The sequence below is a fragment of the Cimex lectularius genome, unplaced genomic scaffold (assembly GCF_000648675.2).
Source record: "Cimex lectularius strain Harlan isolate CLEC.00 unplaced genomic scaffold, Clec_2.1 scaffold83, whole genome shotgun sequence".
Lineage (NCBI taxonomy): Eukaryota > Metazoa > Arthropoda > Insecta > Hemiptera > Cimicidae > Cimex > Cimex lectularius.
The window spans coordinates 439,800-464,165 of NW_019392748.1; the positions used below are offsets into that span (position 1 = coordinate 439,800).

General features: G+C 36.7%; 2 protein-coding genes across 2 annotated transcripts in view; both read right to left on the reverse strand.

Annotated features, from left to right (window-relative positions):
• Positions 1-9,025: 9,025 nt before the first annotated feature.
• Positions 9,026-24,366, reverse strand: part of LOC106665587 — an 83,352-nt gene continuing 68,011 nt past the window's right edge. The window contains exons 2-7 of the mRNA XM_024227204.1: positions 10,481-10,547; positions 10,229-10,419; positions 10,021-10,141; positions 9,806-9,964; positions 9,243-9,409; positions 9,026-9,163 (exon numbers count right to left, since the gene is read on the reverse strand). Coding sequence (XP_024082972.1) covers positions 9,050-9,163; positions 9,243-9,409; positions 9,806-9,964; positions 10,021-10,141; positions 10,229-10,419; positions 10,481-10,547 — 819 coding nt within the window. The 3' untranslated portion in view covers positions 9,026-9,049. The remainder of the gene's footprint in view (positions 9,164-9,242; positions 9,410-9,805; positions 9,965-10,020; positions 10,142-10,228; positions 10,420-10,480; positions 10,548-24,366) is intronic.
• Positions 22,199-23,251, reverse strand: LOC106665781 (trypsin beta-like). Its single transcript, XM_014392485.2, has one exon. The coding sequence runs from the start codon at positions 23,177-23,179 to the stop codon at positions 22,229-22,231; it is 951 nt and encodes a 316-aa protein (XP_014247971.1). The 5' UTR covers positions 23,180-23,251; the 3' UTR covers positions 22,199-22,228.

Sequence of the window (24,366 nt, forward strand, 5' to 3'; positions counted from 1 at the left end):
TGACCCATGACGAAAACTGTCATATAAAATAATAAAAACTTCTTCTGTTGAAAAACATGCATTTTGTTGGGTCGCAAAAAAATTACAAATCATGACCCCCGTCAGACAAGCATTTAGAGTAACGGCGTCACGTTTCAAAACATTGACGATATTATAATGCGGGACGTCGTTTAGGGCTAATATGTATTAACAGGGAGAAAAGATAACAACGTGTATCCTTTTATGACAACAAAAGGGTCTTTTTATCCCGGCGAGAGATGCTTGTATGCTGGGGGACTGCGGAAAACGGAGGCTGAGGGCGCCTCGACGATTCCCACGCCCGTATCCACGGCCATCCCGTTCAGCGGCACGCGCCTCGCCCGGTTAATAGCTGTTAATAGCCGGCCGACGTTTAGCCCCAGGAGGTCCATGGCCCGTGACTTAGACACAACAAACAACCGATGGCTCTTCCCATTGTCATAACTCGAATCGAATTGGGGACCGGGCAAACATTTATATTCCGCTCCTGTAATCACTTCGATGTTACAATGGCTATATCTAAAAAGGTCGGACCGTTGACATAAATTGTAACGGATTGCTTCCTTCCTAATTTTTTCAGACGATTTCTATTTCCTTGTCGTTACAAAAAAATCATAATCCGTTGACCCCCTAATGTAACCAGAATGAAGAGGTTATTGGGTTTTTGGCTCCAGAATCAAGTTCTCAGAAACGCCATGGATTTTGGCGCCATCTAGGTTCATACAATTGACATATTTACTCAATTCTATCCCAAGACAGAATACAAAAATAAAAAGATAGCTGACACATAACTATGTAATTAGAGCATTGAATTGATGCTCTCAGCTATTTTCTGTCAAATATCACTTTTTCCAGTTAAATTAAACCTTTTTTGAGTCATGGCTAATAGGCAGACAAAATAACCAATAAAAAACTTTTTTATTTAAAATTAACCATTTTAAATTTCAAATTACCCCTTAATAACGTATATTTGACCGACTCTTTTCTGACTAGATTAAATTTGGTCAATAGGACTTGAAGATGATAGTACAGAAAGAAGGTCTAGGTAGCGACACCCTTAAATCTGTGAGGTATTGGAATGGTGCAAAAATAATGCAGGTTTTGAAAAGGCAGTCAAAACTATTTTTAGTTTTTATAAACTAAAGAAAATTTATTCGAAACATTTCCATCCCAATGTATATCTTTGCCAACGTGTAATAATTCCTCTAACATAATCCCCAGTTCGAATCACAATAAAGTCTTGAAAGGCGTTTTCGGCTTCACCGCGTTCTCTAAAAAAAAATTCCTTCAAGAAGTGATCAAAATACCTAAACAAGTGAAGTCTGAAGGCGAGAAGGCGGGTGAATGTGGAGGGTGTGGTAAGGTTTCATATCCTAAGTCCTTATGTTTCTGCAGGGTTGGAATTGAGACATGTGACTTGGTTTTATCCTGAAGAAGAATCGGCCCCTTACGTTTTACCAATGCTGGAGAAAGACGTTACAGTTTCCCCTGCAGTTTGTGCAATTTCTTGGCAATATTTTTTCTGCTGTGATAATTTCACCATAATTCAGAAAATTATAGTGAAAGAGCCCAGTAGTACACCACCAAACAGACACAATAACCTTTTTTGGCGCTTCATCCTTGTCGAACCTGTACACCTCCTGTAAGAGTCCATTTCTCATCGCACGTGATGATCCGAACGAGAAATGGATCAATTTGGTGATGCAGCAGAAGATACGTGCCCATTTCAAAGCTTCAATTTCTTTGGGCTTCGGCTAGTTCGTACGGTACCCACTTGTCGAGCTTCTTTACTTTACCAATTGCGAACAACGGTAAAGTGGCCGACCGTAGGGAATTCCGAATTTCCCATGTTGTCTTACGTGAGTTTTCTTCGATCAACGGATTTTCTTCGATTTTGAGTAGTAGTCATCGACAACGTAAGGCCTACGGTGACCTTCCGTGTCTTTGAGATCGAAATCTCCAAGACGAAAAGTCTGAAACCATCGCTGCACCGTTCATTCGTTAATGCTTCCCTCCCCTCAAACTATATTTATGTTACGCGCCACACTTCCCCAAGTTTAAATTCGTACAAATAAATTTAACGAAAATCTAGTTCTGACATATTTAATTTCCCAGGTCCTCAATCTTATAAAATTCAATATAAACTAAAATGTGTGGTGATTAGTGACCGTTAATCGATATTTATTTAGAATTCGTGAGATGCGGTCTAGTGTGATGTAGGTTTCAGAAAAACATTTTCGTTATCGTGCCAACGTTTCGATCTTTATTGAGCCCTGAAGATGATCTCAATGAAGATCGAAACGTTGGCACGGTAAAGAAAATGTTTTTCTGAAACCTACATCACACCACACCACATCTCACGATTTCTAAATAAATAAACTAAAATGTTTTGTATAAAATATAGCAGTTAAAACTATTTGTTATAATCCATATATTATATAGGAGGATTTAGCTTTGTTTACATGACAAGCACCTGCAAACTAAAACAAATTTTCTAAACGTGCATTAATTTTGCACCAACCCAATCAATTATCATAGAAATTTTTAACAGTTGGTTACAATCGCCCACCTGCGGTCCATCCATTTCCGCTGTTGAACTTGTGACAAGATTTTTGTTTTACACAGCATATTCTTAAGAGAAAGTGTGTTTACACGTAAGGATAGGGATAATATAGGTGGCTACGGAAACTCTTGCACCTCAACTAAAATAGATTTTTTGTGCCCCTAAATTTTGTTAGAGCTCATTAGGTGTTTATTACCTTAGTAGCAGAAACTAGGATAAATCCTCACAGAGCACAGAATGGGTTCTACTCTTCCATTTTCTATTATATTATCCGATGAACATGGTGTTCTTAGATTACAATGATCAGTGACATACCAAATCCCGAGCACTTTTTTTTAGATTTTTAGATTTAGAGTGTAGTGTACCCTCGAGTAAATCTTATGTGCGTTTTGTGTGTTTTAACCATCTAAGAATATCTTGGAGGGTTGATCCACCAGGATTTGGACTCCATTTTTAATGTTTCTCTTTTGTTTTTTAAAAATTGCTTGCTTGGAAGTAGGGTTTTGAAAAATTGAAATTTTGAACATACAGTTTGGGTCCACAAATATCCATGTTGGTTCCACTATGAGCCAATATGTTGGCCAGCTCATAACCACGATTGCCATGGAACCCAGGAGAGGTTAAGACATTATTGTCACATACTTCTGTGGCTTCTATGCAACTACAGACACATTTTGACTTCACTTCACATGACATTCAGTTTCTTATTAGTTATTACTTAATTATACAATCAAAGATAAAATCCGGACACTAATATTTTGTTTTTATTTCAAACTACTTCTATTTTTAATCATTTAGTGATGGATTAAAATTTACTGACAATTTATTACTTGATTTTGCTCTTAATAACGCGTATTACCTCCTCTAACCTTACGAAACTTACTGTTACAATATGATCCATTTGGAGTTGACTACCACCACGGTAGCCTTCAAAAGACAATTCGGTAGGGCGGTAAGAGCAATAAAAACTTTAGTCTCTAGCAGTCGTACATTGCGGTCCTCTACTACCACAACCTTCTTTTCGGTCATGACTTTCAGTATCCCTAAAACGCTGTAGACCATCGTCGATGGTTGGCGTCTATGTCCTTCGTGGCCAAAGCATCTATCCGGGCAAGATCTTTTTGACTTAAAACCATCCTTAAAAATATATAAATATATTTAATTAATTAGATTTATCTGCCCTCCGAAGTTTTGACGTACCGTATTCAATCCAGTTTTAATTTCTTGAATTTATACCAACTAAAATGAATTTTATAAATAATAATACTAAACTAGTTGGTAGTGTCGCATGGTTGCACCATGAGAAACATCCAGTTTGTTTACGGGTTGATTTTTCCGTTCAAAATTTATCTTTGTCATTGTTGATTTCCACAGTCGGTTGAAAGCTAATTACTAAGATGAGGAGATCAGATTAAAATGTGAAATCCTGGAAAAAGCTCTTCTAGCCTTAATTTCAACGCTCTATTTCTCCTTTGAATTTCGCCAGCCTCTGTCGTAAATAACGAGTAACGCCCATGTCCCCGGATGTTTCCACCGCCCTATTTGTCTTAACTGGAAAGAAAATATCTTCGGTCATATCGGAAATGTTTATTTCAACCCCCTCCGGTCTCAGGCGTAATAAAGATGGCCCCTCCCATCACAGGGCATATGTAAGCATCTGTTGTGTTCATTTTCTAAACATCGAATCCCAGTTATTACCGTAGCCAGTAAACTGTAAACCTTCAAAGGCCGATCCTTCAGACGGGGGCCGCAATATTTCATCGGGCGCTCCGTTTTTACACCGTTTCCTTTTCAAGTGGTCTGCTTGGCGAAATCATCCGTGGAAAAGGCTAAAATTAGAAAATGGACGCCCCATTTTCAAAACAGCCTGGTAACCAATGATCGATTAATCTTTGATTTATGAGCGTTCACAACAGTGATTAAGTGGTCATCAATGTATTTTCGAACCAATGTATTTACCAGTTGATCTTTTTGCAAACAAACTGAAACACTGTCAGACTTGATAACTCACTTGCTCAGCATATTAACGCAGAGTAAATAAGTACAACAACAAAATAATACGTATGTTAAATGATAGTAAAAAAAGTTTTTTAATATTTCCTCGTTGTTTTAGTAGCCTTACTCAGTAGCGCAAATGTCCAAAATAAATAAACTCGCATAATATTTTTGTTAAAAAACTGTGCTAATAAAATAAAATATTGACACAAGGGACATAAGGGCAACCACAGAACAAACTAGCGCCTTGGAGCAGCAAATACAAAAAATGTTAGGAATAACTAATCAGGGCGTCGGTGGCCGCAACGATTAGGCGTTGACTCGGCGCTCATCACTGTAAGGTCAAGGTCCCGGGTTCGAATGCAGGGCCGCTGGATTCAAACCCGACATATTTACAAATGGGCTTTTTTTCAAAAACACCGGCACTCTGAGGTGAAAAACTAACATTAAAAACAGTTCAAAGTTACAATTAATTAAGGTTTTTAGTTGAGATAAAAAAGTCAATGGCACGAGCGGGATTCGAACACGACCTTCGGCTAAATACGCGGCTGCTCTACCACTTGGGCTATCGTGACCTCGATCCAATCGGACATCAACTTCCCATCTCAACCCCACCTTTTGAGTTTACCCTCCTTTTTGCCATTTTTCAACTAAAAACCTTAATTAATTGTAATATATTAATTGGTCAAGCGGACCACGAAATTAGTGAATTTAATAGTTCAAAGTATTGGCTGCGGACCACTCAGCCATCAAACTATAATGCTGAAAATGAGCTCTTACCAATCTTGTGGAATCATGAAAACTAGAACAAGCTTTCAGAAAGGCACTGTGGATTTTTAATATTACTAAGAAAATTACAATCTATTGAAATGGAACAAACCTCATGAAATGGAATAGCCTTTAGATCTAGAAAAGAGAAAGAATATTTTACATTTTCGTATTGGTACAAAAATGTATCACATAGTTGATTTGAAGTAGAAGGGCGATATAAAAATACTAAAAAATGGAAAGTTTCAAAAATTTTGTTTCGCGAAACCAGAGCGTATTCACAACAAGTGGGTATACGTGTCCGATATTCTGGAGTGCAGAATCACAAAAAAAAGTTTGGTCATAATCCGTGACCCACCAATCTGGTTGTCTATCCCTTTGTAAGTAACTAGGACGTACTATTCGCTGGACAGCTGAAGTGTTTGGGGAATTCAACACCCCTGATTCCTAATATTCCGTTATCATCATCTTCCCAGGCTTTGGCACCATCGTCGTGGACTACTCAACCTGCATTACTAGTCCCTCCTTATAGCCTTTGAGAACTTTACAGATGTCCATAACACCGAAATTTTAGAACGGATTTGAGTATCTAAGCATCTAGGTACATAGGTACTAAGGCTTGCTTGTAGTATTCCAAATTACTTTGTCCGCCTGAAATTCGACCTGATCCACCTCAAATGCTATATAGTCAAGTCAGTGTTCACATGATTGAAAAAATTCTTTCGGTGAAATCAGAAAAAATGCTAAGAATTTGCTACACTCTCATATGTAACCTCGGCATTCTCTACAACTAGGTTCCTTTTGATTTAAAATTCTTTTACTCGTTACTTTGTAAATAAATATTTCAAAACTATTTTTGTGTCGACTGGGATTTATATGGTGTTCGAGAAGAAGAATAATAAGAAGAAGAGTTTGAAAGTTATTTCTTCCCTTGCATAAAAGGATCTGCAATTAATTCGAAAAACGCGGAATGTTACCTATAATTTAATGTATTAGTTCGTTAAAGTTTAAAAGGATGGGGTGGTGGAGGACGTTCTCACATGCTCATTACAACTGTTTTCGTTAATTTCAATCCTTGGAGGGATAACGAGGGCGGAGGAAACGATAAATTAGGGAACAATGAGCACAATGACGCAATTCTCAAATCATTATGGATCCATGAAAGCTGGAAAAAAGTGGATGAGAAGTGATTGTTGAAAGGGATCTATTGTTGCATAAGGGAGATAACAAATCTAGTAGAAAGTACTGGATCTAATTAACTGAGTTGTAATTACAAATCTAGGTTCTGCGAGATAAGTGCCCGAAACGAGAACGGTGCTCCTTCAGACTGATCCTTGGGGCTATAAATAAAATACCTGATACATTAATTGTCGTTTTATACCACACCTCACTAACATTACAAAATTACACACACTATGTTTTGAAAAATTAAACGTTGTTGAAAGTCGTTGGAGGTACAGCAGCAGCCAGGTTGGATTACAGCTTTTTTACCCTCTCTAATAAGTTTTTTTTGTTAACACGAACCAAGAAATTGTTTCAACCATAATTAATCCTTGCTTTTTCAGTAAATGAATTGTTTAGTTTTGAAAGGTCACATGTCCATTTTTTTTAGAAATTTAGGTTTTGGCGCCATGTGGTTTCACTACTGTAGAACTGTTTACAATTGAAACGGTACATCTTCATCTGCTACATTGCAGAGTTATAAGCATTGTAAATAGTCATTTAGTGATGAAATGGCTCACGTCCAGGACATGTGTCCTACTAAACGTAGGGTTGAAGGCTTATTGTTTGTTTAAAAAAATTAACTTTTAATCGCAGTCACACATTACTGCTCTTTTTATTGGCGCTTTCTGAAGTGGATGTGGAAATCGAGCAGTATTTCCCTGTGAAAGATCACTCTTTCCTTCCTTGGGATAGGGCGTTTGGTTTGGTTAAAAGGAAATTGAGAAGAATCGATCGTGTCTACAATCCAAAGCAGTATACTGATCTACGCAAGTTATTACAACATTGAAGCAATTATACGGAGGACAATGGCATCAACATGGATTTCAAAAACTGGTGGCCAAAGCTTTACAAAAAACCAACTGTCCCTGTTGAGGAATTGGCATTGCAAAGAAGAAATAATATTGAGAAAATAAGGTGCATAATATCGTATTATTATTATTTGAGATGAGGAAAGTTGTGTTGAAGTTAGTACAATAAAAGAGCTGGTGATGAGAACCTTAAAACTCAGAAAACAGAACATTGGAGCTTCAATCCTAACAAAAATGCTTTTGCTGAAATGAGTGCTATTAGTGCGTTTAAAATAGAAGACATTAAGAAAGTTCTACAGTACATTACTGAAAGTGAAAAAGATTTTACAACATCTTGATATCACGACCAACATATGGATCCTGATGAGGACGAGACTTGATTAAAATCATGTTTTAATGTACCTTGCATTAAAAACATAGTGTTTATATTATTTTACTATTCTGCCTTATACTGATAATTTTTTTTAGAAAATACAACATTTAAGATCACTTTTAAATGAAGTATTTTGAAAATCCATGAGTTTAGTGACGAAATGCCATCACTTATCATGTCCACAACAGAAAAGTTGCTGCAAATAAGCTTCAAATTCTTAAAAAATAATGAAAATTCATCATACTTGCTTGCTATTACCTTATAATTATTATTAATTTAAGCAAACGCTGAAAAAAATGAACAGGCGAGAAGAGGGTCAGTTTTTGTGCTGTGGTGTAAATTAGGAAAAGTGGACAGTGCCCCCAAATAAAACTGGTCAATTTATTGTATTAGTTAGCTTAATGCTAAATACTAGTACTTAACCTAAGCTAGTTAAGTAATTTTATTTTATATAAAACATCGACGTTAAAACAAAATCAGAAGAAAATGTTAATATTTGAAATTTTTTTGTTCAATTTAAGATGTCAAATTGTTTTATTACTATAAGAAAATTAATTCTGATGAAATTCCAACTTTCAAAATTAATTGACATTTAAAGCTTAGATGAGTATGTTTCTACAAATATCATTAGGTACCAGCACTTAATAATCTTTCTTTATGCTGCTGAAACATGAAACATAGATTTGCGTTTAACTGATTTATTAAAAACAAAAAGGTTGAAATATTATCTTTTTAAATTGTTCGTGTAAGTACAGACGAGATGTTGGAATGTGTTTGAAAATGTTTTGTCATTAGTTTTGGTATATTTTTTTATAAGCAGTAGGTTTTTGAAACATTGTCATGCCGGCATTCACCCCGTATGAATTATTACGCCGACTTGGGCCCAAACCAGTTTTAACACCCCAGTCCATCAAATTACCCGCATTTTCCCATCCGGCCGAGGGTTTCAATCTGGTGGATTTCACTAATCCTTTTCGGTGCGGTGTTAAGGCGGCGCGAAACGATCCTGCCGATCATCAGGCCTCGATAACTTAATATAAAAGTATTTAGGACCGGCAGATGTGTGAGTGCGAGAGGATTGAGTCACTGACTCGGAGTTAAATAATGAATTATGTGTCTCACATGTCACCCCTCGTCTTTGGGGATTATCGCGGAACCCCGACTTATCCCTTGGAAAACCACCATACCCGCTTTGGCAATGGTCTTGTCCCCGAGAAGTGAAATTAATACTCTGTCAATTAATCATATTATTTATTTACTGATTTAATAGTTAATAGTTGGTTTATGTTTTTAGTTTGTTCACGCGGGACAAGAAATATTCCATGGATGATCGACGAAATAAACATGGAGAGAATAAATTCCATATTGTTCGACCCACGTGTCCAAGCAAGCCGGTCTGTTATAAATAATTGCCTGCAAAAAATACAAAATATGAGAACAATAATATAACAGTATGACCAATCTTTTTTTTAATATACCAAATAAAACTCACATTGACACCCCTGACCGGAGGCTGTTCATACCAGACCCTCTGGTACGTGGATGCTTGACCGAAATCAGCAATTCCAAATCCGACGAGGCCGTTGTCGTACAGCGGATAAAACGGAATCAACTCGTTGCAGCTGACGTTCGTGTTCAAATTGTAAAAGTAGTGTTGTCCTGGGGAACGATTTTTAAAAATATTTCAAATTTGGAAGGGAAAACCTTAATCATTTACAATTAATTAAGGTTTTTAGTTGAGATAAAAAAGTCAATGACACGAGCGAGATTCGAACCCACGATCTTCGGCTTGATACGCCGCTGCTCTACCACTTGAGCTAACGTGACCTCGATCCACTCGGACATGAACTTCCCATCTCAACCCCACCTTTTTGAGTTCGAGTGGATCGAGGTCACGATAGCTCAAGTGGTAAAGCAGCGGCGTATCTAGCCGAAGATCGTGGGTTCGAATCCCGCTCGTGCCATTGACTTTTTTATCTCAACTAAAAACCTTAATTAATTGTAACATATTAATTGGTCAAGCGGACCACGAAATTAGTGAACTTAATTATTTACCCATTCTAGGAAAGCAATTCTGTCTGTTGAACGGCCCTATTGTAAGCTGGGACGGGTCGGGTTCCTGCCTTTGGATCTGGTAGAGCTGGCCTCTCAAGTAAACCCAAAGCCCTTCGACGACTTCGTTTAAGTTTTGCCGGCCGGCGGTCGTGAGCATTTCTATAAACATACGTTTCTGTAACTTAGCGTTATTTATGAAACAATAAACTACCTACGAGGGTTTGTAAAGTAAGCCCTGAATCCCCAGGCAGGAGTGTTGAAAATATCCGTGTAAGTAAAACCTCCAACTGAAGAATAATTGTATTTAGTCACCCCAGCAACGTCTTGTTGTAAATACTAAAAATTTAAAAACATTAAGTTGGGCAAACATTTGACTATATAAACATTTTTAACGTTTTTGTAAAATAAGAAACAATTACTTACCGATATTTGTATTCCAGCAATGTTGCCACTGTAGTCGAACATTAGACAAACTCTCGGATCGTTTGGATAGCAGTACACGTTGACGGGAAGATTGAAATTTGCGTTGACCTGTACATAATTCGACATTAAAGGGCTGTTTGTCGTTAGTGGCAGCTCGTAGAATCCTTGCGTCGGATCGACGGCGAATCGGGCTGAAAATTAGCCGAAATTTAAGTACGTCGATTCATTTAATATATGGGTTCGTTAGAAGACCTCTCAAATCGTTCCACGGCCTTTGGCCCAAAACGGCCGGAGCGAAGCACAGCAGGAAATATAATAACTGTAACAGAATAAATTAACTCGAGTGAAACTGAATAAAGTGCACTTCTCTCGTACCTGATTCATGGCGAAGTAATGCAAAAAAAATTCCCTACTCTTTATATATATCCGTAGATATTCCAAAATATGTTAATTTCCTAGATAAACGGGACCTTAAACTAGTTCCGGCTGAAAACAAAATTTGCAATTTTGGTATTTAAAATAACATTTTATCCTTGAAAATACGCGATTTCGTAGTGTTGATAGCACAGCCAGAAAAAATTCAATCATTTCCGTTTGTGCTCTAGCATGCAAGATGATTGTTTAACAGAGTTTGGACTACCAATAAAAATAAACGGCTAAAAAGTTGGACTAGAGGTTATGGACTGGTTATGAAATTCAAACATTAAGAAATAATAACTTTAAATTAATGTCTTTAATTAAATTAATGTCTTTAAATTTACATAATTCTTATATGTGAATCAATAAAATTATTAATTACAGTACTGGCCATTTATGATAAGACAGAGCACATTTTGGTGCAAATATGATTTGATAAATCTTCTTTGTAAGCCTAGACTAAAAATGATCATTAGTATAACATAAGTAATTGGTAAATTGTAATTACTCTAAATTGCACGCATGTTTAAATAGAAATAATATAATTTTTTTTTTAAATAATTTGTAGTACATTACAACTACCTTAAAGTAGGTAATAAGTAACAGTGAGCAAGGTAATTAAAACAAAACAAAATTAAAACCAAGAGTTGAGAAAACACCCATTGGTATTACTCCAATGTTACAATAATATTGTTTGTTCAATTGATACGTGTGTCATTATCACTTTCACTATCATCACCATCACTTCCTAGGAGATCTCGCGGCCATTGTCTCTTCAGTCGGCGGGGCGGGTTTGAGGGGATTCGTCGGATGCGAGGTTTCTGATGTGTTGGTTTACGTTAGGTGGGAGGTTGTTTTGAAATTTACGGTAACGGAAACGTATTTCATCTTGTACGAAAGGAATATGTAAATCTGTATGTGTAGTTTGGTTCGATACATAAAATGGAGCATCTAGTATTTTTCGTAGTATTATAGACTGGGCAGTTTGAATTCGGTGGATATTGGAATGTTTGGCTGAACCCCACACTTCCAGTCCGTAAGTCCAAATTGGCTTAACTATGGTGTTGTAAAGCAGCCTTTTATTTTTGAGAGGTAAATTAGAGCGTTTGTCAAGAAGTCGTGCAAGAACTCTAAATCGTGTCATAACCTCCCGACGTTTCAGTCTTGTGTGAGGATTCCACGTCAGGCGTTTGTCGATGTACAATCCGAGGTACCGCACCTTGTCCGCAGTTGGGAGGGGAATATTGTTTAAGAAAACAGGGAGAGATCTTTTTACGAAGAGTGAAGGTAATGTGGGTGGATTTGTCTGTGTTAAATTTTATCCTTTTCTTTTTACACCAAGACTCTAGTAGTATGAGGTGTTGCTGGAGGTTTCGAGTGGAAATGACAAGGTCGGAGTTGCTGGAGAGAATTGCCGTATCGTCTGCAAATGTGAATGTGGGGGTTTCGGGATGAGATGGCATGTCAGCTGTGAAAATCTGGTGCAGTGTAGGGGCCAGAACGCTACCCTGAGGATCACCAGCATGGATAGGAAAATATGAAGAAAGGGAATGGCCTTCGATGACTTGGAACAATCGGTCAGTGAGGTAACTGTGCAGTACGAGATAGTAGATGGATGGAAGGATGTCCTTGAGCATGAACAGCAGGCCTGGGTGCCAAACTCGATCAAAAGCTTGGCTTATGTCAAGAAAGGCTCCGGAACAGTACTGTCCCATCTCAAGGGAGGATGAAATAATGTCTACCGCGCGGTGACACTGCTGGACAGATGAGTGGCGGTTGCGAAAATCAAATTGATGTGCTGGGATTATGTTTTGAGAATTTAGAATCGGAAGAATCCTTTTCAGTAATAGTTTTTCTAAAACTTTACCCAACGTAGGTAGTAGACTTATTGCCTGTATGAAGTTGTACATAAATGATTTGTGTGAATTAATAAAATTAAGTATTAATTTCTGTCCTAGGCATTGTATGTTGAGACATAGAGCACATATGGGTGAATATTAAATTTGATCAATTTTCTTAAAAAGCTCATGCCATTTTTTTATTTTTTTCATTTTATTTTTTTATGTGTTGGAGCAATTTTTAAATTGCAAGTATTCCAAATTGTACATATTGCTAATAAAAACACTTCAATAAATAAAAGACTGGTACTGGATTCAATGGTAGGAAAAAACATGGGAGCCTTCATGACCGTAGCAGAGAACCCTCTGTTTTAACCATTTTATTGGTAAATGTATTTGATAAATCAATAACTGTTCAAAATTTCATAAGGTAGAAAAGAAAGTGTAATGCTTCATCTCTCTTTCGGTATTGTAGTAGTGTCAATTTATTTTATTTTTATTGATCTATTTTGGTTAGTCAATCCGATGTTGAAGTTTTTTAATAAATAGTCTAAACGCTATGAAAAATGTAACAGGAGATATGTATTTTGGACATGTGCAAAAAAATATTTACTTAAAAAAGACTTTTTCACGTTTTTATTTGTCGCCTGTACATATTACTAATGATGAATGGTGGAGTGAGTGCGGTGTTCAATCCTTAAAAAAAAAAAATAGTCCCTACTCACAGTGAATTGTTTTCAACGATCCGGATTTCGAGCTTTTAGCTCATCATCAGGTTGAATAAGTTCTACAACCACGTCTTGCCATGAGATCTTTTTGACAGGATATTACTAATGTGTTCACAATATATTTTTTCACCCAGAACACTAACCCAAAAGCCTACGCTGCATCCGGAGGACACTGCCATGAGAAACCTGCCAATGCTAGCACTGAGTATGAGGGGTAACGGGCAAGCAGGTCCCTAGGTTATCGTTGGTTAAGACAAGGTGCCAGGTTCTAGGGTTGGGAATGTTGTGGATAGTGAGATTATTGACTTTGACGATATTTCTTTGGGCTGTTGATGGGAAGGATTGGATGGGCTGGATGTTAGTTGGCTTGAAAGATCCCACAATTCTACTCCATATGTGCAAAGTGGTCGCGGAATGTCTTGTACAAGGCTAGTTTTGACATTTTTAGTCCTAGAATTTTTGTAGTTGTCCAAGTCGTATGTTTATTTGTTGTATCTTAAGTGTTGTGTGGGGATTCCACGTCAGTCCGGTGTATACGTATAATCGTAAGTATTTGACATGAATAAAAACGGTATCTCTTTGCGTTGATATACAGTGTAGAGCAACACTTTTTTTTTAAATGTGAACACTGAGTACATATTTTTTCATTCAGTCTTGTCCTCCACATTTTGCAACTGTGTTCCATAAGGTGTCCTTGGATGTTGGAGGTAGCTTGAATGAGATTTGAGTTAGAAGGCAAGATTGCGGTATTAACAGCATACGTGATGATGATGGTATTGTATGTAGGTAGGTCAGCTGTATAAATATTATAAAGGATGGGACCAAAAATTATTCCTTGTGGGACGCCGACTTGCAACAATGGAGGTTTATCATTTTGAATCACTTAAATTTTTTTCTGTTAACTCAGCAGATTAACCTTTGCAAAAAAAATGACATTTTGAGCTTAGTCCATTCAGACTTTGTAAAAGGTTGACTTCAGTTTGAGTCTAATTAGGCTAATTAATTTTCGTCATAGTAATCACGGCAAAAAAGGTTTACGCATTCTATGTTGTGGCCTTGAAAGCGGCTATTGATTCCGTTGACCGAGATATTTTCATAAGCTTAAAATCTTGGGTTTTCTCCTTACATCCCGATTTGTAACAGGATTTAAATGGATCAAAAGCTTGCATGGTGCCTTGAAAGGAGATCTGATTTCTTCGAATTGAAGTACGGTATTTGACAAGGATTTCTGATGTGCCTTCTCTTATTCTACCTATACATATACCTCGTTGATTTTTGCCTAAAAGATTGGAGATCGATGGCGTTGTTTGCAAAAATTGATCCTAGGCTGATGAACAATCCCAGAAGATCTTTAAATTACAACATTGAAAATTTGAATCGTTTTACGAAATTTCAGGGTTGAAGGTTAGCTAAAAACTGAAGTTAATTCTAAAATGTTCATATTTGCTGAGCTAGATCTAGTTTAGTTGTACATATCAAAACAATAGTGTCAGTGTTATTAATGAATCTAAATACTCGGAGGTCAATCTCACTTCTCACTTACCCTTAAAGAAATATAAAAAAGCAAAAATCGCTAAGTTTGCATTTAAATACCACCGGAAACGCGGAGATCATCCATCTTCAGTCCGCCAACGCCAAAATGCCAAACTCCAAGAATTTCACTTAGTTTCTCGATTGTTTGTTAAGCTTTCGCAAGTTTAGGGACTTACATATTTGTTGGATGTGGGAAGGGTTAAACTGTTTGATCTGCCTAGTATCTCCTCAACCTATATTATTTTATTAGAGACTGAATTAGATCCAACCTTCGTTTACGCTCTTCAACCAAATATTAAGTCTGGAATAACTTAGAGGTTTTGACTTGATCGTGGAAAAACTTCAGGTCAATAAACGAAATATCGAAGTAAACCATACACATTTCTGATGTTGCTAGCATATCCAACATAACATAGAGCAGTGTGAAAGATTTATTTATAGTTTATCGGCCTATTTTAATTAATTTATCTAATTCAATAGATAAATTCTTCCTCGCATACTTATTAAAGCCAAAACAGGAAAAGATCGTTTAAACTTATTTAAATCCGTTCATTAAACCGTCAAGCATAGATTGATGGCGTGGTCTGAAAGAGTGTGAAAAATGCCGGAGATGATATCTGAACGAGACTGGACATATTTTCTATAACCGTTCCAACCTATGAATCTTACATGAGAGATGATCTGGAAGACCTCTATTTGGTAGAGCGTCCTTTATCAGGCCGACCTCTCGTATTTATTCATAATCTCTATTTATACTGAATTTTCAAAGGAGCTGACCAGGCCATGTATGGCGCAGTGCCGAGAATTTTAATCTTTGGAATCAAAACACGAGGCTACTGTGGACAAGATTGTAAAGCTTTTTCAAAGATCTCACACCGGGTTGTAAAACTAAGTATTTTCTTCTAGCATGATCAAATATGTGCATACATTTATTAGCTACCATATAGGAACAAGCATAAACAAGTTATTACAAAAAATTTTACAATAAGAATTGTTGTGTTGGGCCAAAGCCCGCGCAGGTGCCCCTTATGCAGAGAAAGGTTGCTCGTTGTGTCCCACATACTGGAAACATGTCATGCATTGGCTCCCTACAGGGAGCGTGTAGGCATGCCATCTAATCTGAAGAAGGTACTCGAGCACTGCGGCGAGTTTCAGGGTCCCCTGTTCCGCTTTTTAGGGGAAATTTGGTTTTTTTATTGTATATAGTATGTCTCATGTGTTGTGCGTCTATATGTTTTGCCTGAGTGCATGTATTTATTAGCGTGAATGGCGAGGGGTGAGGGTGAAATATAACATCATCATCGCCCCTCGAACGTTGAGAGCGTTGAGTGGGTGTTCGGGGTCGATGGCGGAATATTTATAAAAGTACTCCATCGACCCCAATCTAGTTTAGTTTGAGAATAGGTCGGTGGAGGAATATCAAGTACTCCACCGACCAAACGGAATGAGTGNTTGATTAAAGAACATTGCTTTAAAGTAACTAGTTTCTTTTTTTTTGTTTAATACCAAAATCCTGCATTATTTTCCGGACAACCCAATACAATATCTTTGTAACATAATTCCTTATTTAGTATAGATATGTTGGTCCACTTCTTTTAGAAAAAAATAGTACTGAAGCAGCAAGAGTCTGATATTTCCTAAAGGAAACCGTCATCCCCCTGGGGACTAATTATCCTTCGAATATAGTCTTCCAAACAAAACATCTTAATTAAAACAAGCTCGATTTTCCAAGAACACCGTCGATAGAGAAGAAGAATAATAATAGGAGGGTGGAGGAGAGAGGAAAAAAACGGGGAAAAGAGTCTTTCAGTTAAAAAGGGCCGGGTTGATTAGGAGGTGAAGGGTTGAAACTATTTTGATTAAGCCGAAGACTTAGTAAGCATTCCTATGAATTTCTTTCCGTCCATCTCTTCATTCGAATCTGAACGGATGATTAAAAGTTCATCGATGTTCAGCAACAAAAGGGGGTTGGGTTAATTACGGCCAGATGCTCCGACGAGCCGGCCCCCAAGACGTCAAATCTCTCAATATGCCCATGAAACGGAGATCAATTGTTTATTTTTCAGTTACATGTACAAACTATTTATTATTAAATATAACTCAATTAGAAAATATTGATTTTATATATGTACATTTTTTATATATATATTTGCTTTGGTAACTTATAAATCTGACCATGAAAACACGATTACTAAATTAAAATTGAAAATATGTAAGTTATAATTAATCACTATTATAAAAATTTAGCGGCATTTAACAATATCTGGTAAGTCATCCTTTGCTTTCAGGCATCTGACAAAAACAAGGTAGCCAAAAATTAGGCTGCGTGCACAGGTTGGCAAACTGTAACTAAAGAACTCGGTAATTGGCATCTGTGGAAATACATCCATAGCATAGGTATATTCACGATAACTCCATCGGTGTATATATCTAGGCTATGCGATGAGGAAGAACCCGCCTTTCATATTATCTTTGAATATGAAGCAACAGCTCAATGGAGACGTAGTCTAGGGTAAAGTAAGACCTGAGAAAAAGAATTGCGGTAATGTCAGCCAATAACTTATTACTTCTTAAGAAAGGGAAGGGGTTCAAGATCAATTGAACAGAATTGAGGAACTAGGAAAAGTACGATAAACTAGGAGGCTGCAGTCTATGGGGAATACAAAACCCCTCTTCTTAGTGTATCATCATCATCAAAGGATCGGCGCCATCATCGTGGACTAACCTTCAATCTGCCTACATCACCATTCCCTAATTAAGACCGGGAGTCTGTGCATTCAAGGCTCTTCTAGTTTTTACTTACAATACTTCAGACGACTTTATCCCCCTGGAGCTTCATCTATCCGCCCAAAATACTCTGGGGATAAGCCAATGTAAACATGGAGGTAAAAGATTATATTCGATGGAAACTGATATACTGCCAGAAACATGCTACTGACAGAATGGTTAGAACTCTCCAATTTAAAGTCAACGTTATAACTGGGCATTTAGCATTTTAAAAATTTTCGTCAATCTAATTGTAAAAATCTTCTACCCAGCCGCCTTCTTGGCCAATTTGCGGAATATGTAACGTAAAAGAGACGGCACATCCTTCTTCTGCACCCTTAGTCATATTCCTAGGAGATCTATGCTCCAGCTTCCTGGCATTCGATTTCGAATTTTATGCAAAATTAATACTTGGTCAAAAGAGATTAACTGGCTCCAACTTGTCAAGAATTGGTTCCAGAAAATTTCATGCTACTTAAACTTTTCGCGCTTCCATAGGAGAATGCCTCATAATCTTCGGCGTACGATGGAAATATCCTGGGAGGGGGGTTTGATTATGGATAATTTTTTTCCAGTGTAACTTTCGGCGACATCGCCCTGACCGCGTTTTTACTTGCTTTCTTACAGTTTACACAAACGTGAATTATATTAAACAAATGTGCGTCGAAATTTCTTCTGTTCACAACTGATAGAAATCAACACCATCAACGTTATCAGAAGAGAAGTACAAACATAAATAAAACATTAATTTATCGTTTAGTCGTTTTCGATCTGACTATTCTAGCTGTTTTAATAAGTTAGGCGACCCCCATTTTCAATGGTGAGTCTTTTTTTCAAACTGTTTCCTTTGTTCCGTTGAGCATGAAACTTTATTGCTAGACAACATTTTTGATGTCATCTCATTATCAGATTAAAATATAAATAATGTTTGCCTTTTGGTGTAAAATTAAAATAAATTCCAATAACAATTGTCTTGAAGTATTTTTTCTATTTGAAGATTATCAAAAGTGAGATGGAAAAAGCCTAAGGTAAAAAAGGGTAGCATTTCATCCTCGGGCGTTAGATTTATAACGTTATTCGGACATTCAGGACTTCGGCGGTCGCAGGAAGCAATACGCATGGGAAATTACCGAAGGCTCCTCAATAACTTACCGCAGAGATTTCCAACTTTACTACACCCCAAGTGACCCCAGGACACTTTTATAGAAGGTACACTTGTAAATCTCCAAACACGAGACCCTCCACCTCCCATTCACTCACTCACACATACAACATCCAGGCACCTCTAAATATTTACCAGGAGGAAGGGAAACGCCTTCGGGACAGTCCTAAAGATTAACAGGGAGCGACCGGACCCTTAATTTTATTTTATTGGTAATTTATCTTGCCCCTAAATCCCATCGAGTTTACCCTACATGATCTCTTATACACTTCTTCTGATAAAATATTCAATTTGGGCCAAGCTAACTTGCAATGAGAATTTTATTTTCCTCCACTACCTCCTTCGACTTCACAGTCTCGTCTACGTCCTGAAAATGAATTTTACAACCGAGGAATAAATAGTTATCCCACTCTTCCTAATATGTACTACAGTAATCTGGTAACAGCGCACGATTAAGTAGACGGAAGGATTTATATCCTAGTCTCAATAAAAAAATAAAATAAAATAAAAATACTAGGCAAATTGTGCACATGACAATTAGCAGTTGGCCGTGTTTTATTGGCCGAGTTTTATGCAAATAACGGTGGCTGTGATAGAAGCAAGATAGCCATCTCGATCAATTATAAGCCAACTAGTAAAATATGTAGGTGGATTCGCATTTACATTTAAATACTGCACTTAATTAACTACCAAGTTACGCTAAGAAAAATAAATTATACTAAAACAAAGAAGCATAATATAATTAATTAATTCTTTCGTTTTGTAATTCACGAAAACATTGACAAAAGTAAGTTGCAGATTCAAAATCTCGTCGAAGTAAACAAATAATTGACTTTTTAGATAATTTTTTTAATAATATAAGTTATTTTGGAGTGAATTACATTTATTGAAATCAATGTTGTACCGAGGTGAATCCAATAAAAAGAAATTTAAGATAATGTAATGTTGTGTTTTCAACTAAGTTATTACAATAGATAAAATGTAGTAAAACAAAATCGAGCGAAAGGAAAATATTTAATTCCGGGCATTATCATTATTAAAACTAAAAACTCTATTTTTTGACAAAAAAGGTGACAAGTCCGATAACAAATAAAGCACTATCTCCTCTTCACCGGAACGTATAACGATTTAAATAAAGGTGCAGATCCTTTCTTCGATAGTTAGGTCATGGCTGATCATTCTGCTACTCCTTTTCTCGGTTTTTGGTCTGCCAGATGCGTTTCCTCATTTCTCCATCTTCAGTGGAGTTCTGGCTATCTTCCAGACAAGTTTGGAAATAAATACTTTTATTACACAATTTTTTATTATATCACCTTTATCAGGGATGAACAAGCGTTATATATTTGTAAATTTTTATCTAGTTTTTCCGATCATTTTGGTCTGCCTGTCCCCACTGAATTGGTCTGCTTTCAGTATTTCGTCATCTTCAGTGTTTCCGTGAGACCTTATTCTTTACCAAAGACACGTCGACCCTGTTAAGGTATTTCAACGGAATGACACGAAGTGCACTAGCCGAGGGACTTTACACTTGAGGTTAATAATACAGTTGAAAATGAAGAATGCAAAATGCCAAAACGCGTCAGACACACCTACACAGCTATCGTCTGACGTCAGGCAGATCAAAATGTTCGATAACGTCCAAGTTTATAAAAAAAAATTAATTCTTTGTTTTTTCATTACTGGTTCCTATTCACCCGTGGACGTTGGTGACTACTTTATTGAAGAACTCCAGTATTTAATTTTTTTTACTCTTTTTTCAAATGGAACTGGCCAAATAGTTAGGGCGTCCGTCACACTAGCGGTTCTGGGTTCGAATCTCGGCAGAGCCCATGGTTTTTTAATGAATTAGTATGGAAAATATATTGTAAAGTTGAATGTCTGGTGAGAACAATTTCTTACTTACTATTTACAACATAGTCATTATTAAATTAAATAAATTAATTAGTAAATAAATTTAAATTATTAATGAATGCATTTTGGGCTAATTCCAATAACACCTCTTGAGCTGTCAACACATTGATATCTATATGTATGTATTATATCATAAATATTGTTACAACTGTAGTAATATTACGTAATTACAGTAATATTACATTTATATTACAATTAAAATCTTTTTTTTTAAACAAAATATGATCAACGATTAAACTGACGTTATAACTAAGTAAATATTACCATTTTTATTAACTCAATTAAATGTAACATTGTTTCAATCCGTTACAGTAATGTTGTCACCACTTGTTCTAAATCAATTAATCTTTTTATGTAAGGTTTAGGTTGAAATGAAACAGTTTATGTCACGAGCGGGATTCGAACCCACGACCTTCGGCTCAATACGCTCTTGAGCTATCATGACAAGTGGTTAGAGCAGCAGCTTATTGAGCCGTAGGTCGTGGGTTCGAATCCCGCTCGTGACACAAACTTTTCCATTTCAACCTAAACCTTACATAAAAAGATTAATTAATTGAAAGAAGTAATTTGGTCAGTAGACCATTACATATAATACATTTAATTACTTCTGAATTTCCAACACTACATTGAAAATCATAATAAAACTTACAAAAACGAACTTTTTTCATAAGAATTATTTTAGAACTCGAATATAAAAATTGACCGTAGATGTTACACGAAGAGGGTAAGTTATAATTGGCGTAAGAGATATATGAAAGGGAAGATGATCTCTAGCGCCAATCCCTCGGATCAGCCCTTATCTCGGCCAGCAGTCTACTGGGATTCTTTTCTTGTAAAGACCGATTGTCCGGATCAAACAATGCCCTATTATTTTTCTTTGAACAATAAAGTCATAAGAATTAGAAACAATTATGAGATCATGACGAACAACCAACGAGTTCATCACACTGCAAATCATAACAAGAAATCTCATAACTTATACTGATTATTAAGACAAGTGAAAATCTTTTATTCAGTAGTCGTATGTAATCATTTTTCATGATCATGTTTTTATAGACCAGATCCATTTCACCATGTTTAGCGGTTGTTCAGGGGTATAGCCAGTATGAGGCAACGCAAACCGAGCAACGACCGACTTACAAATACATCACACTGCAGAACTCAACAAGAAATCTCACAACTTATACCGATTTAAATAAATTAGAATTGTTTTCGGTAGTTAGCTATTCCTGATCATTTTCCACCACCTACACTCGCTGTTTTAATCAGTCAGACACATTTCACCACCTACAGTACCAGTTCAGGGTTATAAACATGGTGTGGTAACACAAACCCACAGCTGTAAGTGGATTATCGAAGTCGACCAACCTACAAGTTCATCACACCGCAGATATGAACAAGGAATCTCACAAATACTGATTTAAATAAATATGCAGAATTTTGCGGTAGTTTAGTCATTTCTGAACATTTTGTTCCGCCTAACCTCGCTGTCAGATCAGAAATAATCGGTGACCAAACTACAGGTATATCACTCCACAGACCTCTAGCAGGAAATTTCACTATTTTCAGCTTATTTAGACACTCATTAGGTGTTATTTTGAGATAAAATAATAAGTGAGGAATGAATAAATTTTATTTCTTGGTATCATGTCACAGTAGATAAAATTGTGTGAATGATTGTTGTTAATAGAATGAATATAAACGGCCATGTTCCGACGTTGCAAAACGGGACAGCACCATTAGCAGCATCAATACCCAAGTCTTTCAAGTAGTTTCCAAACATTACGTAAAAAAATGGAGTAGGTTTCTCTGGATTGTTTTTACTGAATGTAATGGCCGATGCTACACCAAAAACTTTACCCCCGCATTCTATTGGACTTCCTGAATCTCCGAAGAGTGGCATCGAACCGTGCTCTACGCCCAAAAAGCAATGGTAACCCATGTCCATAAGGTCTTGTCCGGGTCCTTGCGCCGATTTACATTCTGCAACGCTCAATGGCTTGACGTCGGTGGTTTTTAAAGCTGGTGACGGTTGTCCTGGCACCGGTTGTCCACTAGCAAAAGTGACCGATTCTGTCCCCCAACCCATGATCCTGCAAGTTTTTCCTGACGCAACGAATGTATCCCAAGCCGATTTGAAATTGCTTGGATCTTTGGACGGTAACGTCATAGGCTTAACCATGTCGTTTTGCACGAAAGCTTTCTGCAAATCTGCTGTAGCGATGTCGTAAAGCATCTTGCCGTCTCCTCTCGGTTTGTATTGATCATGAATCTTGTAATGTTTGATCTGAGTCATTTGACCGTTATCCTGGTCGGCCAATACAATAGAGCCGGCGAACACGTACGTCGCCTTCAAATCGACGTACTTCGCCGGTGAATACTCGATCCTGAAGCAGTGCGCTGCTGTGACTATTTTCTGTAATGTTATCAACGCGCTACCGCAAGCGTTTCCCCCAGCTATCAGGGCCAGGTATGGAAATTCGCCGTTATTTGCTGCATGGCCACCCTTGATTTTAGAATCAGCCTCGCCCAATGTGCAATCAAAACTCATCACAAGTAGGACGCAAACAAACGTGAAAAAATTTAGAATGATCATGTCTGAAGTTATTCGAAAATTTTGAATTTTTTGTACTTATATAAAATTAAAGACCATATCAGGTGTCTTAAACATCTGAGCCTAATTATTCAGAAATCGTGAGATGCGGTCTGGTGTGATGTAGGTTTAAGAAAAACATTTTCTTTATCGTGCCAACGTTTCGATCTTTATTGAGATCATCTTCAGGGCCTGGGATTTACGAACATTGTTTAAATTTAACAAATACATATAGGATGTGGAAAAAAGTGAATTTATACAATGCAAAAAATATTTTTTTAAAATATAAATTCAATCAAAATATTTCTACTCACTCAAAGTGTTTGTTTTCTGTGTAATTGTGCCATTCTTGCATGTCGTGTTGAGGCTCTGAAGATGATCTCAACAAAGATCGAAACGTTGGCATGATAAAGAAAATGTTTTTCTGAAACCTACATCACACCAGAAGGCATCTCGCAATTTCTGAATAATTTTCGACTAACGGTCACTAATCACCACACAAATCTGGGCTTATATTGAATATTTTTAAATTAAATAAATTAAATTTTTAACCTTTTTGTAAATTTATCAAGAAAATATACAGCAATTGAATGGATACACCAACATTAATTGGTTAATAATAATTAAATACCAGGCATACCTAAATTTGAAGAAACAAAGGAGTACTTGCAAAAACCACCCAATGGAAGAGTGAGGAAATCTTCCTTAACGGAAAAGAATTAAAAGCTCTAACAAGTATATTTAGATGACTCTCTAGTGTAATAGTACTAATAAAAATGGGACAATTAAAAAATGAGTAATGTCCATTATCTATCGAGAGGCAACAATAGCTACGTACAAAAAGGCTATTTTCTACTTAATTAAGAAATGAAATTCTTTCAGGCAAGATTCCATTAGCAATGATCGGACAAAATAGACGAACATTTATGTGCTTATTGTGGAAATCACGACGATTCCAAATAAAAAAAGTATCATCACTTCCATTCCGGTTTTAGCGGTTGTTCACGAGTACACCCACTATGAGGCAACGCAAACCGAGCATTTAAAATGGATGATCGAAGACGACCGACTTACTTCTTGATCATTTTATATATTCATCAGGATGCAAAAATTGTTTTGCTAATAATTAACCGGTAAGTTAATATGAAATTGTCAAAAAAATAAAACCAAAAAAATCACATTGTCACATA

Bases quoted from the DNA above. Each gene is read 5' to 3' on its own strand.
- LOC106665781 (XM_014392485.2), bottom strand. From the start codon at position 23,179: ATGATCATTCTAAATTTTTTCACGTTTGTTTGCGTCCTACTTGTGATG.